The following is an 18,079-nucleotide window of genomic DNA, read 5'->3' as shown; positions in this document are numbered from 1 at the left end:
TTATTTGTCCTGTAATTAATTTCTAACTCACTGTGATAAAATACCAAAACAAACGAAACAAAGTCAACAAAACTTAATTTGTATCCTTCATCCTTTTGAACAGCAGCTATGTGAACATTTGGAAAGAACCTTAGTAAGGCGGCTTTTCTATCACCTATAAAAAGTTGCCAACAGACATCAAAGGAGTTGACAAAAAAAAAAAAAAAAAATGCAGGAAGCTGGAAGGCAGGCCTGGATGGAATTGGAACTGTGCTGCTGTGACTCCTTTCCCCAGTGCTAAAAAATAGATGTAGTCAGGAGGAACTAACATAGATTGGCAGTCACCCACACATCTCTGGTGTTACCTTAGTCTTGTTTCAAGCATACAAGCCACAAGTTTTTGGGTGTCTTAAATATACCTAAGTTGTAGTCTCTATTTATTTATTTATTTTTTTATTATACTTTAAGTAAGTTCTAGGGTACATGTGCACAACGTGCAGGTTTGTTACATATGTATACATGTGCCATGTTGGTGTGCTGCACCTATTAACTTGTCATTTACATTAGGTATATCTCCTAATGCTATCCCTCCGCCCTCCCCCAATCCCACGACAGTCCCGTGTGTGATGCAGTCTAAGTTCCATTAAACAGGATACTAAAATGACCTTTTTTGGTGACTCTGCCTGTCTCTACCACTAACAGGCTTAAAAGCTGCTGGGTCTCTTCCTTTGTAAAGAGCAACATGAGTTTACAGATGAGGTCTGTCTATATCTCCTCTTATGTTTGTTTCTCTTAAAGAACTTCAAGTGAAATAAAACAAAATAGCTCTTTTATGAATACTACCTTTTCTTTTGTATTTTACCTCATAAGCTTTAATGTATTAAACATATCTATACCAACATGCTGGAACTTTGTATTGTCTGTCTTATATCCTCATTGCCTAGACCTTCCTTGACCTTGGTGGTTACTTAGATAGTACATGAATGAAATGGAAAATAGATTACACCATACCCTAACCAAGTCTTGTAAGAAGCTAAAGGACTACAGATCCCTGAGATGATTAGCACAGAAAAGAGAAAAGGATGAACTTGTTAGAGGTTTTGTTCTCTATGAAATCCAATAAAAGAAGTGGATATAGTGTAAATTTTTATGGAGCAATTTTAAAGGGAGAAGATATGTATTTGTACAAAAAAGGTTCAAAGTTGCTCATTTGAAAAGATGTGGAGGATAATGAAAAGATGTACAGTAAGTCCTCACTTAATGTGCATAGGTTCTTAGAATCTGTGACTTTAAACAAAAGGACAAACAGCAGGCCCTCAATGTTTTGTTCATTGTCATCGAGTTAAAACAATGATGAGAAAAAAATTGGTTTTGTTATATTGGTTTGCTTCAAGTCCCAGTTTCCAAGAACCTACTGATATGTTAAGTGAGGACTTACTGTATACAAACCCAATTTAGCAGGGTGGAGAAATGGCTTCCTTTTCAATAATCTGAAGTTTTAACAATGCTAATAATATAAAGCACATCCAAACAAACTTCTGTGGATGATCAACTTTAATACAATTATACATTCATGCTGTGGTGGTAACAACTTTCACATTATTTGTAGGACTACTTTTCTCAACTCATGACAAAGGCACAATCCAAAAGTATAAATTAACATTACAGTAAGTTTTAAACAAATGTGGACAAAGGACCAATCTGAAGTATTAAACAGAAAACATCTGAATATGGATCAACTTGAATATATTTTCATTCCAGAAAATATTTTTTCTTACTGTCTCATTTTGCTATGATGGCAGTTTTGGGTGCCTGGTGAGTTACTCTTAATACTCATTCAACATGTAACAATTATAATTAAGCATTCACATACTGGATAGACAACCTAGATTTTTAAATATGTCTGATTTTTAAAAATTATTGTTAAATGAATTATTCTGCTAAATGTCTTACTTTTCCATTTCAGTTAATCATGTGAAAATAAATGCTTTTTCTTCCCCTTATAGAATTCAGTAACCCAGCTATTTTACTTTAGATACATATGAATTTAACCAAGGATTATTAAACAAATAGAAAAAAAGCCATCCAATCATAGTGCTTAAAGGCAATGTAATATGTAAAATGTTAAAATCAGGCTGATTTATTTCCTTGATGGGAATTTTTGGTCTCAAAAGAAACAGGAGGTATTTAAAGAAACTGAAGCAACATACTACTACTTTGTCTTTAAAAAAAAAAAAGCCATTTAGAGATGCTGTTCTGCAGTTTATAAAATTAAGTGTTAAAACACCAAAAAGAGATGTTATTTTTTAAACATTTGTTAAGAATCCTTTCTCATGAGTCTCTGAATATTTGGAATGTATTTATAGAGTCATTAAAATATAATTCTGGGAAGAAACCAAGAAATTAACATTTTTATTCTATATGGCTTTATAAATCTGTCTTCTGGGTCATTAAGGTATTAAGCTTCAGTGTCTTTTTTTTTTTTTTTTTAGTCCTAAAGCAGCATGTTACTTCCCTGCTATTTCATGACCTGCAAAAGCTAATTATTAATAAACAACAAACTGCTCACCTTTTATTGTAATCACCCAATTACAATGTCAATGTTGGCTGACATTCATTAGATCTGGATTTCTCAAAGTGTATTTATCTAGGTCAAGAAAAACGGGCAGAAGGAAACTTCACCCAAATTATGTAGCAGTGTTAAGCAAATTCAGTTTTTGAGCCAAAATTAAATCATTTGTGTCTTCAAACTTTCCCTTGTAACTTTTCTTATAGCAATGTAATTTTGCATTTTGGCCAAAGAGAGCTATTTTCTTTTGGCAGACAAAATCATGCTTCTGGAGAAACACTGACTTAGATCTATGGAATCTGTTTCCTTTTTAATAGAGCTCTAACAAATAGAGCATTATATATTTATTTTATCCAAGTTGATCCTTTCAAAAAGACTGATATAATGAAAAATTTGAAATTTGCTCTGTAGTACATTTTTATCCAATATACATAAATATGCTCAATTTAAAGCAATTTTCCAAAACAACTGGTTTTTGGACAAGATTCAAGAAACCCCAGAATGTCTTATCCAAAATAATGAAAAACTGACAATTAAAAATTAAACAATAGTGCTTAAGTGTAATTTTGTTTTATTTTGTTTTAGAGATGAAGTCTCACTATGTTGCCCAGGTTGGAGTGCAGCTAGTCACAAACACAATCATGGTGAACCACAGCCTGGGCTCAAGCAATTCTCCTGCCTTAGCCTCCTGAGTAGCTGGAACTAAAGGCACGTGCCACCACACCTGGCTATGTTTTTAAAAACCACCTTTACACTATTGTACACTTTTGGACATACGGAAACAAATATATGTTGACTCTCATGAGAAAAGTACTTGGTGACACATTAAAGAATGAGTGAAGGAGTTTACAAAAACACAAGAGGCAGGGTGCAGTTATTCCAAAATGATAGAAAACAGCATCGTACCTTTGCTTTTGTTTGAAGAGAAATGAAAATATTTCCACTCAAAATAGCTAATTACTGTTAAAATGTCACCAAATTAGTTTAAAACATTACTCAGAAAATCAGTTATTTCCAACAGTAACAATTTTAGTTACCTTTTATAAGAACAATGTTGTAACTTTCATTTTAAGGGTCTTATATCTCCTCAGGATTATTACAAACCACCTTGTTAGATTTCAAATTAACTAATTCTAACTCAATCCAAATAACTGCTCACATTCACAAGCAAAAAATACTATTGCACATTACACTCACATTTTAGGAATGTGTGCTTCCCCCCATACCCCAAAACTGACAACGCAGCTATGAATTACATCCCATTATCTGAATTTATAACACTCGAAAGTGCTTATGTTCTTCCACTGAACAAGTTCATTAATATATCTGTAATCTCAAAATACTTCATGAACCCTGAAGTGATTCTCTATGGAAGGAGCTTCCTTTGTAAAATGAATTTGGCTAGTCACCTGCATACCAAAATCCCCAAGTATCTGAACAAATTTCTTGTGCTCCTTTCCAATCCAAGATCTCATTGGATCACGTACTTGGTAAGGTGTTACATGAGTGTGAACGATAATCCCTGTTTGTGCAAATTCTTTCAAGACTTCTGGATAAGTAACCCAAGTATTGCTTCCTCCAGAATGACCACCATCCAGCCAATACATTGTTCTTATGCTTTTGATAAAAGCATCTATGTTCTTGTCTTTCTTGGCTTCTTTCAATTCAAAAAGCAACTGATTCAAAACAACACAACCTTTACTGAATCCAATCAAAGTAAAAGATGCATCATTTAGTGATGGTGGATAAAAACTCATGGCAGACTCATCAGATTTTTCACAGGTCCTCACTTTTTCTCCCTGGCAACCATTCGTAGTATGAGAAGAACTGGATCTACAGTTAGATGCTATGGAATCCTTATTCCAAACATTCAAACTTTTCTTTGATAAACTATTCTGACTTAAATTAAAAGCATTAACTAATAACATATAAAGGTGCTTAAAAGCTCCAAAGTCAGTGTTGTGTTCTGGGGCACCAAACATGTTACTTTTCACAAAATTGTCATAGCAGCTGAATTTGTGCAAATGCATTCGGGAACATTTTATCACCCAAATATAACTATTGGGGAACCGGTGGGCTAAAATGGTAGCAACATTTTCTAGACTCCAGTTTTCCCATTGATAATTCTCAGGATGACGAGTCATAATTTCATGGTAATTCTGAAAGGTAAGAAAGATGAAATAAGTATTAAGTACATATTTACATAAAATTTCCACAAAATAGTTTCCATTTTTATTGTAGAGAAAGGATGTTACAATGACCTATGGTTAATGCACACTAGAAATGAAAACTATAAATTTGTCATTACTTTCTAGTAATAAGATTTTTGAACCAATTACTTCCTCAGTTTAAGCCTGAAATCTATCAAGAGACAAGGAAATAAGTTATACCTACATGAAACAGTAAAAAGTTTTTAAAAGTTTAATTTTGAAGGGTTATAGGTATGTTTAACAAATTTTATTTAGTATATACATATAATCAATTTTCCTAACACATCAACTGAAAATATAAATTTGGTTCACTAGATAGACTTTTTGACCAACACAGAATCTTAAAATATTTCCCTAAGTTGCCATTCTATATCTCTCCCTCTTTGGATTTCTCTAGCAACCTGAACACTATGTTCAATTTCAAATTTAGTATTATACACAAAGCTGCAATAAACATTATAGAAAACTCTTTGTACACATCTGTGATTATATCCTTAAATTCCTAGATATGGAAAAACTGGGTCAAAGAATATTTGTAATTTAAGTCTGGATTTCTACTCTTGCCTTTTCATATCCTTTGCCCCCCATTCCCCATTTTTTGTGTGAGACAGGATCTCACTCTGTCGTCCAGGCTGGAGTGCAGTGGCATGATTATGGCTCACTGCAGCCTTGACTTATCAGGCTCAAGCAATCCTCCCTCCTCAGCCTCCGGAGTAGCTGGGACCACAGGTACGTATCATCACATGTGGCTAACGTTTTTATTCTTTGTAGAGAGAAGGTCTCACTTTGTTGCACAGGCTGGTCTCAAACTCCTGGGCTAAACCATCCTCCTACCTCATTCTCCCAAAGTATTGGTATTATAGGCATGAGCCACCATACCCAGCCTCCTTTGCCCTTTTGTATTTACACCTTATTTATAAGCATTCCATATACACTAACCATAACTTTTTGTTTAGGTCCTAGGACATGCATATAAATTGTTTTCCTTTTAATTTTACTCATACTGACTTTTTTTTAAAGAGGAGGTGATTCATTCAAATTTATTCATTTGTTCTATAAAATTTACTGGATACCTACCAGTTGGGCAGGGAGCAAAACAGACTAAACCCTTGTTCACATGGAGCTCACATTCTACTGCAGAGATACACAATAAACAACTCCACAAGTAAATAGAGCAGCATTCTATTTACTTGTCTACAACAAGAAATAAATGTTTATATCTACAACAGAAATAAAACATGAGCCACATTTAAAATTTTCAAGCACCAGATTTTAAAAAGTAAAAAGTTAACAGGTGAAACTAATTTTAATCATTTCTTTTGAGCTAAATATATCCAAAATATCACAATCTCAACATGTAACCAATATTAAAAATTACTGGAGGATTCTTAACATTCTTTTTTCCTTCCTAAGTCTTTGAAATCCAGTGTGTATTTCGTACTTACAGTACATCTCAATTTGGATGCTAAATTTTATCAGAAATACTTGATCTGAATTTGAATCTCATAAAATTTACAGCTGAAAAAGTAAACTCACATACCCAACTTGTTCCAAATATACTTAAAAGTTTTCCATTAACTGAACTGGTTATCCGTTTTTTAATATACATTTAAATTAACCGAAATTAAATACAGTTACAAATTTAGTTCCTCTATTAAATTTAGTTCCTCAAGTAGACTAACAACATTTTAAGTAGTCAATAGCCACAAGTGATTAGTGGCTACGATATTGGACAGTTCAAAACATATTAGACTTATAGCTTGGAAACATTTCAAAAAATATATATATTAGATGGTGGTAAGTACAACGGAACATAATAAAGCAGGAGAAAAGGAATACAAGGTGGAAAATTATTACTTAACACAGAATGGTCAGGAAAGGCTTCTCCAATAAAGTGATAGTTTGAAAGGACCTGAAGGAACTCAGAGAGTGAACCACGTGGGTATTTCAGGCAGAAGGAACTGCAACTGCAAAATACCCTGAGGTGGGAGCTTGCTGGACATAACCCAGACACAGCAATGAGGTCAGTGTGGCTCCAGAGGAGTCAACAGTAGCAAATGTGATCACAAAGGAGGGCAGAGAGATGGTGTGGGGAAAAGGAGAGGTGCTGATCAGGCTTTTTAAGACACCACAAAGACTTTGGCTTTTGCTCCGAAAGGATCTGGAGCCAAGGGCTGATATATGCTTTGAAAATATCACTCTGGCTCCTAATAATGAAGGGGCAATAGCTGACGCAAGGAGACCGTTAAAAGGCTACTGAAATATAATCCTGATATGAGAAGGTGGCTTGAACCAGAGTAGAAGTGGTCAAGTCCTGAATTTATTTTGGAGGTAGAGTCAACAGGATTTGCAAATGGATTGGATATAGAAGGTGACAGAAAAATAAGATAAATGGTGTGAGTTTTCCTTATTTCTAATGGTGATATACAGTATCTATCAGTTTTAAATACACCTTCCTTTTGACCTAGTAATTCTTCAAGAAATTTATCTCGTTGATATACTTACATATATGCATAAATAAATATGTATAAGGATATTTATTTCTGCTTCAAAAGAATGAGGCAGCTCTGAGTACTCCTATGAGTTGCAAAATAAGGGCTAAAAAATCCAGTACACCATGCAACCATTTGTATTTTTTAAAAAAGCCTGAGGCTGGGGGCGGTGGTTCACGCCTATAATCTCAGCACTTTGGGAGGCAGAGGCAGGCAAACCACTTGAGTTTGAGACCAGCATGAGCAACATGTGAAATCCTGTCTCTACAAAACAACAACAACAACAAAAATTGGCAGGGTGTGGTGGTGTGCCCCTGTAGTCCCAGCTACTCGGGATGCTAAAGTGGGAAGATGGCTTGAGCCCAGGAGGTGGAGGTTGCTGTGAGCTGAGATTTTGCCACTGCACTGCAGCCTTGACAACAGAGTCAGACCTTGCCTCAAAAAAAAAAAAAAGAAAAAGAAAAAGAATAAGGAAAAAAAACACATAAGTATAGAATGTCTCTGGAAGCATATATATATATATATATATAAAAATAACAGTGGCAGCCTTGGGGAAGGGAAATGGGCAACTGGAGGGAATGGGGTGAAAGAATTACTTTTCAATGTAAAACTGTAAATAATCTGAACTTTTAGCAATATGCACATTTTCTCTATTTAAAAATTAAAACTAGTAAATACTACAAAAATTCTATATACAAAGGTATAGGTAAGATAGAAAAATCATCCATATAACTACCAATTAAAAATAATCATTAAAATTCTGATGTCTAGCAGTCCAGTTTTCTCTAGCATACACATATACAAGTATGTATACAAGGAAGGATTCTTCTCCCCCAACAAGCAATAAGCTTATACATAGTTTTCACTTAAAAATATATTATAGGCATGGTTCCATATCAATACAGATTTGCATCATAATTGTTAGACATCTAAGGTTAATACCAATTTACACTTTCACTGAAAACATAAAAGAGTGCTTATTTTCCCACATCTTTACCCATCCTTAATGCTAATGGCTATTAGCATCAATTTTTTAAAATCCTTGCTACTATGATAAAATATCTTACTTTTGATTTAATTTGCACGTTTTGATTCCCAATCAGGTTAAACATTGTTAACTGGCGGTTTTCATTTTTCTTAATTTTCTGTTCATGTCCTATGATAATTTTCCCACTATGATGTTCGATACCTTCCTAAGTTATATTTCACTAATATTAGCAGTTTGCCATATATGTTAAAAATACTAATTCCCAGGCCGGGCACAGTGGCTCATGCCTGTAATCCCAGCACTTGGGAGGCCGAGGCAGGCGGATCACGAGGTCAGGAGATGGAGACCATCCTGGCCAACATGGTGAAACCCTGTCTCTACTAAAAATACAAAAATTAGCCAGGCGTGGTGGCGCGTGCCTGTAGTCACAGCTACTCGGGAGGCTGAGGCAGAAGAATCACTTGAACCCAGGAGGTGGAGGCTACAGTGAGCCAAGACCACGCCACTGCACTCCATCCTGGTAACAAGAGCAAGACTCCATCTCAAAAAAAAAAAAACAAAAAACAAAAAAAAAAACTAATTCCTAGAAGGTCATCATTTGACTTTTTTTTTTTTTTTTTTTGAGAGGGAGTCTCATGCTCTGTCCCCCAGGCTGGAGTGCAGTGGCAAGATCTTGGCTCACTGCAACCTCCGCCTCCCAGGTTCACGCCATTCTTCTGCCTCAGCCTCCCGAGTAGCTGGGACTACAGGTGCGTGCCACCATGCCCGGCTAATTTTTTGTATTTTTAGTAGAGATGGGGTTTCACCATGTTAGCCAGGATGGTCTCGATCTCCTGACCTCGTGATCCACCCACCTCAGCCTCCCAAAGTGCTGGGATTACAGGCATGAGCCACCGCGCGCAGCCCATCATTTGACTATTTATGGATTCTGCTATTGCTTTCTGCACAATTATTTTATAACTAATGATATATACAATTATCATGAAATCATAGGCGCTTACATCTTGAAGGGCTCATCTAAATCCTTTTTATAGTTAAGGAACCTGAGGTCCTAGAAACTAGTTATTTATATATTTATTTAGTTAATGAGCCAAAATGAACCTAGATTTTATGACTCTCAGTTTAGTCCCACCACATAGAAGGTGCTCTAAATCTAGAAACATGGTATTTTCCTTGATTAGCCCCAGGTTCCACGATTAGAGGAAGGAGAATGCTTATTCTAAGGAACTGTATGCAGTAAAATGTAAAGATGGAATCATTACTGTGTGTCAAAGCCCAGATCTGAGAACAATGGAAACACACTTTCATATTCTAAAAAGAGGCACCAGATACCCCTCTAGGAGTTACTAAGAGGTAGCCCAAACTGGTTCTGCAACCGAGGCTGTTACCCATGGCCAATCTACAGAATAGGTTAAAGACTAAGGAAAGAGAGAGATTTCTTTCAAGAGAGTTTTCATCCTAGTTGGGAATGCAATGCACGACTATCCCTGTAAGAGGTAAGGGGTGAAAGGCCATGCTTCTCATCCCCAGTGAGGCAGGCCACAAGAGAATCTCTTGAGAGTTTAAAGAATGCTTACTACTCCAGTTAGATGCTTGCTGACCTGCAAAAACTCAGAGACCCACTCCAAACTGCTATTGAAGTAAGGAACAAAGGATTTTTAGGAAATCTTGACATGTGTCTCCAAGAGTTTGTAGACAAATGATAGATTCAAACTAAGTGTTCTGCCCTTAGAGCAGAGGGAACTTCTGCTATGGTTTGAATGTGTCTGCCAAAGTTCATGTTTTGGAAACTTAATCCCTAAAGCAACTATGATTAGAGGTGGGATCTTTAAGAGGTGATTAGGTCACAAGGGCTCTGCCCTCATTAATGGATTAATGGTTCTTGATATGAGGATGAATTTGGCCTCTCCTTCCCCTCCCCCACTCCCTAGTGCTCTCTTGCCCTTCTGCCTTCCACCATGAGATGACAGGGCAAGAAGGCCCTCACCAGATGTAGGCCCCTCCTAACCTCCAGAATCATGAGCTAAATAAATTTCTGTTTATTATAAACATAAAGTGCACATCTGAAGTAAGCAGGCTAGAATGACCAGAACAGGGTCCAGCCTAAGAGAGCTGCCTGATAAAGCACAGGAAGCTCCAAGGTACATGACCAGGAGACACCACTTAGGGCATGATCATCTATAGATCCTAACCTTTAGGAAAGCAAAACTTTTAAAGAGTTAAAACTGGAAATAACTCAAATGTTTATAAACTGCTGAATGGATAAACAAAGTATATATCCATACATAGAATACTACTCTGTAAATAAAAGCAACAGACTACTGGCTGGGCACAGTGACTCACACCTGCAATCCCAGCTCTTTGGGAGGCCAAGGCAGGAGGATCACTTAACCCCCAGAGTTTGAGACCAGCCTAGGCAACCTAATGAGACCCTCGTTTCTACGAAAAATTTTAAAAATTAGCCAGGTGTGATGGTGCATGCCTGTAGTCCCAGCTACTTGAGAGGCTAAGGTAGGAGGATCGCTTGAGCCTGGGAGGTTGAGGCTGCAGTGAGCCATGATCATGCCACTGCATTTCAGCCTAGGTGACAGAGCGAGACCCTGTCTCAAAAAAAAGAAAAATGAAAAAAACTACAGATACAGGTAACAATATGGATGAATTTCAAAAGTATTAAATAGTGAAACAGTTGCACACAAAAGACTACATACTATATGACAAAGTAACAAAATTCTAGAAAAAGCAAAAACCATAGTGAAAGAAAGCAGGTTAGTGGTTGGGAAAAGGAAACTGACCATAAAGGAGCACAGAGGTACTTTTTAGGATAATGGAGATACTCTACAACATGATTTTGGTGGTTACATAATTACAACACTTGCCAAAATTCACAAAATTGTACTCTTACTTAAAATACAAGGGCCGGGCACAGTGGCTCACACCTGTAATCCCAGCACTTTGGGAGGCCCAGGCAGGCAGATCACTTGAGGTCAGGAGTTCGAGACCAGCCTGACCAACATGGTGAAATCCCATCTCTACTAAAAATACAAAAATTAGCCAGGCGTGGTGGCACACACCTGTAATCCCAGCTACTCAGGAGGCTGAGGCACAAGAATTGCTTGAACCCGGGAGATGGAGGTTGCAGTGAGCCGAGATTGTACCACTGCACTTCAGCCTGGGCAACACAGCAAGACTCCGTCTGAAAATATAATGATAATAAATAAATTAAAATACAGTAAAATAAAGGGGATACATATAATTATATACCCAACGCTTTAAAAAGATAACTCAAAATGGAAAGCACCTACTTTAAAAAAATCTTGATCACCCTTCAAAATCATTATTGCTAGATGAGAAAAACATAGGTACCTAAAGAAATACAAAATACTATGGATATATGGTTTGGTTGTGTCCCCACCAAAATCTCATCTTGAATTGTAGTTCCCATAATCCCCACATGGGAGGGACCCGATGGAAGGTAATTGAATCATGGGGCGGTTACCCTCCTGCTGTTCTGGTGACAGTGAGTTCTTACAAGATGGTTTTATAAGGGGCTCATCCGCCTCTTTGCTCTCATTCTCTTTCCTACCACCATATGAAGAAGGGCATGTTTGCTTCCCCTTCCACCATGACTATAAATTTTCAGAGGCATCCCCAGCCCTGTGGAACTGTGAGCCAATTAAACCTCTTTGCTTTATAAATTACCTAGTCTTGGGTATGTCTTTATTAGCAGCATGAGAATGGACTAATACAGTAAATTGGTACTGCAGAGAGTGGGGTGCTGCTATAAGGATACCCAAAAATGTGGAAGTGACTTTGGAGCTGGGTAACAGGCAGAGGTTGGAACAGTCTGTAGGGCTCAGAAGAAAACAGGAAAATGTGGGAAAGTTTGGAACTTCCTAGAGACTTGTTGAATGGCTTTGACCAAAATGCTGATAGTGATTTGGATAATGAAGTCTAGACTGCACTGGTCTCAGACAGAGATAATAAACTTCTTAGAACTGAAGCAAAGGTCACTCTTGTTATGGTTTAGCAAAGACACTGGCAGCATTCTTCCCCTGCCCCAGAGATCTGTGGAACTTTGACCTTGAGAGGGATGGTTTGAAATTGGAACTTATATTTAAATGAGAAGTAGCACATAAAAGTTTGGAAAATTTGCAGCCTGACGATGCTATAAAAAAGAAAAACCCATTTTCTGAGGAGAATTTCAAGCACGCTGCAGAAACTTGCATAAGTAACGAGGAGCCAAATGTTCATCACCAAGATAATGGGAAAAATGTCTCCAGGGCATGTCACAGATCTTCAGGGCAGCCTCTACCATCACAGGCCCAGAGGCCTAAGAGGAAAAAATGGTTTTGTGGGCTGGGCCCAGGCCCTTGCTGCTTTGTGCAGTCTTGAAACTTGGTGCCCTGTGTCCCAGCCGTGGCTAAAATGGGCCAACGGACAGCTCAGGCTGTTGCTTCAGAGTGTGCAAGCCAAAGCCTTGGCAGCTTACATGTGATGTTGGGCCTGTGGGTGCACAAAAGTCAGGAATTGAGGTTGGGGAACCTCTGCCTAGATTTCAGAGGATGTATGAAAACACCTGGATGTCCAGGCAGAAGTTTGCTGCTAGGGCAGTATGGAAAAGAAATGTGGGGCTCTACATTTCCCTACTGGGGCACTGCCTAGTGGAGCTGTGAGAAAAGGGCCAACATCAACCAGACCCCAGAACAGTAGGTAAACCAACAGCTTGCACCGTGTGCCTGGAAAAGCTGCAGACACTCAACGCCAGCCATGAAGGCAGCCTGGAGGGGGGCTATACCCTGCAAAGCCACAGGGGTGGAGCTGCCCAAAGCCATGGGAGCCCGCCTCTTGCATCAGTGCGACCTAGATATGAGACATGGAGTTAAAGGAGATCATTTTGGAACTTTGAGGTTTAATGACTGTCCTATTGGATTTCAGACTTGCATGGGGCCTGTAGCCCCTTTGTTTTGGTCCATTTCTCCCATTTGGAATGGCTGTATTTATCCAATGCCTGTATCCCCATTGTATCTAGGAAGTAACTAACTTGCTTTTGATTTTACAGGCTCATAGGTGGAAGGGACTTGCCTTGTCTCAGATGAAACTTGGACTTAGGCTTTTGAGTTAATGCTACAATGAGTTAAGACTTTGGGGAACTGTTGGAAGGGCATGGTTATGTTTTGAAATGTAAGGACATGAAATTTGGGAGGGGCTAGGGGTGGAATGATACGGTTTGGCTGTGTCCCCATCCAAATCTCATCTTGAATTGTAGTTCCCATAATCCCCATGTGTTGTGAGAGGGACCCAGTGGGAGGTAACTGAATCATGGGGGAGGTTACCCTCATGCTGTTCTCATAATACTGAGTGAGTTCTCATGAGATGGTTTTATAAGGGGCTTCCCCACCTTCAGTCTCATTCTTCACCTTCCTCTTGCCATGTGAAGAAGGATGCATTTGCTTCCCCTTCTGCCATGATTCTAAGTCTCCTGAGGCCTCCCAGCCCTGTGGAACTGATTCAATTAAACCTCTTTCCTTTATAAATTACCCAGCCTCGGGTATGTCTTTATTAGCAGCATGAGAATGGACTAATATATATGGCCTTAGCTTTCTTGTAATTCAAATGATAAAGGGCAAGTATAGAATTTTAAAAAAGGACATACAACAAAACGACTGCAAAAGGAACATCAAGAAGTTAATAGGAATTAAGAGGACTTAAAATCATATGAAAAACCAGTTCCAATTAACAAACACCAAATAATGAAACAGTATCAAGATAGGCGAAGCTTCAGGCCCAGTGTGGTGGCTCACATCTATAATCCTGCACTTTGGGAGGCTGAGGTGGGAGGATCACCTAAGGTCAGGAGTTTGAGACCAGCCTGGTCAACATGGTGAAACCCCATCTCTACTAAAAATACAAAAAAAAAGAAAAATTAGCCAGAAGTGGTGGCACGCTCCTGTAGTCCCAGCTACTCAGGAGGCTGAGGCAGAAGAATTGCTTGAGCCTGGGAAGTGGAGGTTGCAGTAAGCCAAGATCATGCCACTGCACTCCAGCCTGGGCAACAGAGCAAGACTCCATCTCAAGGAAAAAAAAAAAAAGATAGGCAAAGCTTCTAATACTATCTTACAAAATTCTGTTTAGCCCTATTCTGTTCAATATGTATTCAAATTAAGAATAAAGCTATAACAAGAATGCTGAGCAAGGTGTGGTGGCTCATGCTTGTAATCCCAACACTGTAAAAGGCTGATGCAGGAGGATCACTTGAACACAGGAGTGAGCAACATAGTGAGACCCTGTCTCTGTAAAAAATAGTAATAAAAGAAAATTAAGAAAATAGAATGTCCATAGGCATTCTAAAAGGATCAACACAATAAAAAGATGGGCCGTATTTAGCAGCGAAAATTTCATAAGGATAAATATTAGGCTCAAAAGAATCAAGTACAAAAATACAGATGAAGAAATCAACCTAACAGCATTTTATATAATAGCCAACACATTTCAAGTATTGTTCAAAGCAACTTCATGCATTGTTCAAAGCAACTCAAAAATACTCATTTATACAAGTCATCTACTGCACACCTACAACATGCCACTCTCAAGCATCACAGATTATATCAGTGAACAGACTTGAGCTTATATTTTAGTGGCAGAAGGCAAACAAAACTCAAAATGAAAAGTAACTAGTATAGTAAATGCAATGGGTAAAAATAAAGAAGAAAAGTTGATAGGAAGCCTATATATACTATGATTATTAAACAGGATGGTCAGAAAAGGCCTCAGAGAGGCAGAGTCTTGAGCAGACCTGGAAGAGGTGAGGTAATAAACCTACAAGTCATCTACTTGGAAGGCTGTTCCAGGCAGTATACACAAAGCTTTTTTAGGTATAGTGTGCCTGACATGTTTGAGCAACACCAAGAAAGCCAGAGATGCTGGAGAAGAGTAAACAGAAAAAGGAGACCAAGTCAGATAGGTAACAGGGTGGGAAAAGAGAAATAATTAAAAGCCTTGCAGGACAGGACATTAACAGGAAGGACGCTAGCTCTTACTCTGAGTGACATGGGAAGTGACTGCACAGTTTTGAGCAGACGTGGAATGATTTGACTTATATTTTTCAATGGTTATTCTGATTACTTTAGATACACTGAAAAGGTAAAACCACTAGATTTGATGATATGAGGTACGAAAGACAGTTCTAATGGATGACTTCAAGATTTCTATCTTGAGCAACTGAGAAGGTAAAGTTTCCATTAATGACATGAGGAAGACTGCATATGGGTGAAGATCCAGAGATTTTAGGTTTAGGATATCTATTAAATATCCAAAAGGAAATAATCATGCATATAATTGGTTGGCCTAAAGTTTGGGGAGTATGTGTAGGCTAGATACATAAATGTTGAGGGGTGTCAGTGTACAGGTAGTGAGTAAAGCCATGAGACTGAAGGGAGTGAACACAGACAGAGGAAACGGGGAAGAACAGACGACTAGGGTACTCCAATAATTTTTAAAGTCACCAGAGAGATAAGAAGGGACCAGAACTCATTTAGTATCCACACATTTAATCTCCATTGACACCTTATAAACTATTATTCTTATTTTATAGTTGAAGTAGCTGAAACACAGAGAGATGTAACAATTGTCCAGGCACTTTATACCTAAAAGGTTCTAAATCAGGGTTCAAACCCAGGCAATCTGGCCTCAAACTTTATGTAAGACTTCTTAGACTTCCTCTGAAGACTTGTACTACATATCCTGGCTGGCACACTTTAAAAACACTTTAGGAGATGCTCAATAAATGTAATCATTATCATCATCATTATTTTAGGAATGCATGCAGTAATTGTTCCACAAAATTATTCTGGCAGTCATAGTCAGAAATGTCACATGTTATTTTCCCAATCTGAGCCACAAGGGCACCAAGTAACTAAGTGACTTTTTTTCTCCTAAATCTAAGTACTAGTTGTTTTTTTTTTCTTTATTCTCTCTTTTTTTTTTTCCAGTTTTTATTAGCAGTCAACTAAACCAGTCGATTATTTTGAGGGCAAAAGAAAATACTATATATATATATATCTATCTTAATCATTATCTGACTCAGAGCACAAAGTTTCTAAGTATGTCATTTTAAGGCATCAATTTTGAAAATAAACTAATGTAGTTTCATAGTATAAGAAACGCATGTAGGCCGGGCACGGTGGCTCACACCTATAATCCCAGCACTTTCAGAGGCCAAGGTGGGCAGATCACTTGAAGTCAGAAGTTCGAGACCAGCCTGCCAACATGGTGAAACCCTATCTCTACTAAAAATACAAAAACTAGCCCAGTGTGGTAGCGCACGCCTGTAATCCCAGCTACTCGGGAGGCTGAGGCACGAGAATCACTTGAGCCCGGGAGGCGGAGGTTGCAGTGAGTAGAGACTGCTCCACTGCACTCCAGCCTGGGCAACCGAGCAAGACTCCGTCTCAAAAAAACAAAAAAGAGAAACATACCTAGCTATATTCTAGCTTTACCTGTCTAGAACTTTCTATGATGATGGATTATTTTCTATGATAATGCTATATATCTGTGCTGTCCAATACAGCACACACAAGCCATCTGTAGCTACTGAGCACTTGAAATGCAGCTAATATGACTGACTGGATTTTTAGTTTTATTTAATTTTAATTAATTCAGATAGCCATATATGGCTAATGGCTACCATATTAGATAATGCAACGTTAGATTAAGACCCAGTTTTCAGGGCAACATAACCACGGATATTTGCCTGCAGCTATAAAATAATAAACATAACATGCAAAAGCAAAAGTACAAAAGAGGTGAGCATCAAAACATTGACACGCTTAATAATTATCGTCCCTTTTCTTCCACCCATCCCCACTCTTTTTTAGGGTTACTGGGTGTCATACCTTTGTAATGTTTGTTTGTTTGGTTTTTAATTACTGCCACCGTTTTCTAAACACTACGTGCTAACTTAATTTGAAAGCCATCGCTCTGTCCCCTGCCCAACACACACACACGGTCCTCTGAGAAACCAAATTATAGAATGAATATACAAGATGCGTGTCACTCCCTGTCTCAAATTCCGCCTCTTGGAAACCTGGACCGACAGCTGGCTCTTTCGAGATCGTAGCCCTCGTTGGACACCTTCCCCATGGGGTTCTATGGACAAAGGGCGCCAAGGGCGTGGAAGGCACGGTTTTGGATTTCGTGGAGTAACGGAAGAGCCACCCTCAGTGAATGTGTGGGTGTGTTCAGGCAAGGAAAGGAACCAGGCAGCAGCCACGAGGGAAGAATCAGTGACCGCGTACGTATACACGACAAAAGGGAACAGATACCCAGGCAGGCCCCGAATTACCTGCACATCCCCAGGGAAATAGAGGACGTGATGCTGGGGCGGCGGCTGCGGCTCCTCCTTCGCTGGGTCCCCGGGGAGGTCCTGCCGCTCCAGTCCCTCCCCGGCCGCCGCCAACAGGAGCAATTCGTTGCTGCGCTGCGGATCGGCTCCAGGCACGGTGGAAAGCTGCAGGCACTGACGGCGGCGCACCTCGGCCGAGAGGGAGCATCGCGCGCCGCCGCTGCCGCCCGGGTTCATGGTTCTGGCCTGAGAGCAGGACGAGGCGTTTCCGATTCCGAGCTGCGGCAGCAGGAGCAGCAACGGCGGCGACCGCAGGAGCCTGAACCCCCACAGGAGCCTGAACCCGCACATGGGTCGCCGCCGCGAGAGCGGTTCGGAGGTGGAAGGGTTCCTGAGGGAGGGACTTCAGCAGGCGGCTCAACGGTCGGCGGCCGCGGCCCGGCCGGGAGCCGGCGCTGAGGCGACGACGTCAGAGGCCGACGTCTGCGCGCAGCGTGCGTA

General features: G+C 39.2%; 1 protein-coding gene across 1 annotated transcript; it reads right to left on the bottom strand.

The window, feature by feature from the left end:
• Nucleotides 1-1,515: 1,515 nt before the first annotated feature.
• Nucleotides 1,516-18,076, bottom strand: C11H2orf69 (chromosome 11 C2orf69 homolog). Its single transcript, XM_002812712.5, has 2 exons — nucleotides 17,579-18,076; nucleotides 1,516-4,707 (listed from the first exon to the last, which is right to left on the bottom strand). The coding sequence occupies exons 1-2, from the start codon at nucleotides 17,927-17,929 to the stop codon at nucleotides 3,883-3,885; spliced, it is 1,176 nt and encodes a 391-aa protein (XP_002812758.1). The 5' UTR covers nucleotides 17,930-18,076; the 3' UTR covers nucleotides 1,516-3,882.
• Between the last annotated feature and the right edge of the window lie 3 nt (nucleotides 18,077-18,079).

Source organism: Pongo abelii, chromosome 11, assembly GCF_028885655.2.
Source record: "Pongo abelii isolate AG06213 chromosome 11, NHGRI_mPonAbe1-v2.0_pri, whole genome shotgun sequence".
NCBI classification, from domain to species: domain Eukaryota; kingdom Metazoa; phylum Chordata; class Mammalia; order Primates; family Hominidae; genus Pongo; species Pongo abelii.
This window is presented reverse-complemented; position numbering and strand designations above follow the sequence as displayed.

Coding starts and splice junctions, on each gene's coding strand:
- C11H2orf69 (XM_002812712.5), bottom strand. CDS start 17,929: ATGTGCGGGTTCAGGCTCCTGTGGGGGTTCAGGCTCCTGCGGTCGCCG. Junction 4,708..17,578: donor ATTTCCCTGGGGATGTGCAG/GTAATTCGGGGC, acceptor CTTACCTTTCAG/AATTACCATGAAATTATGAC.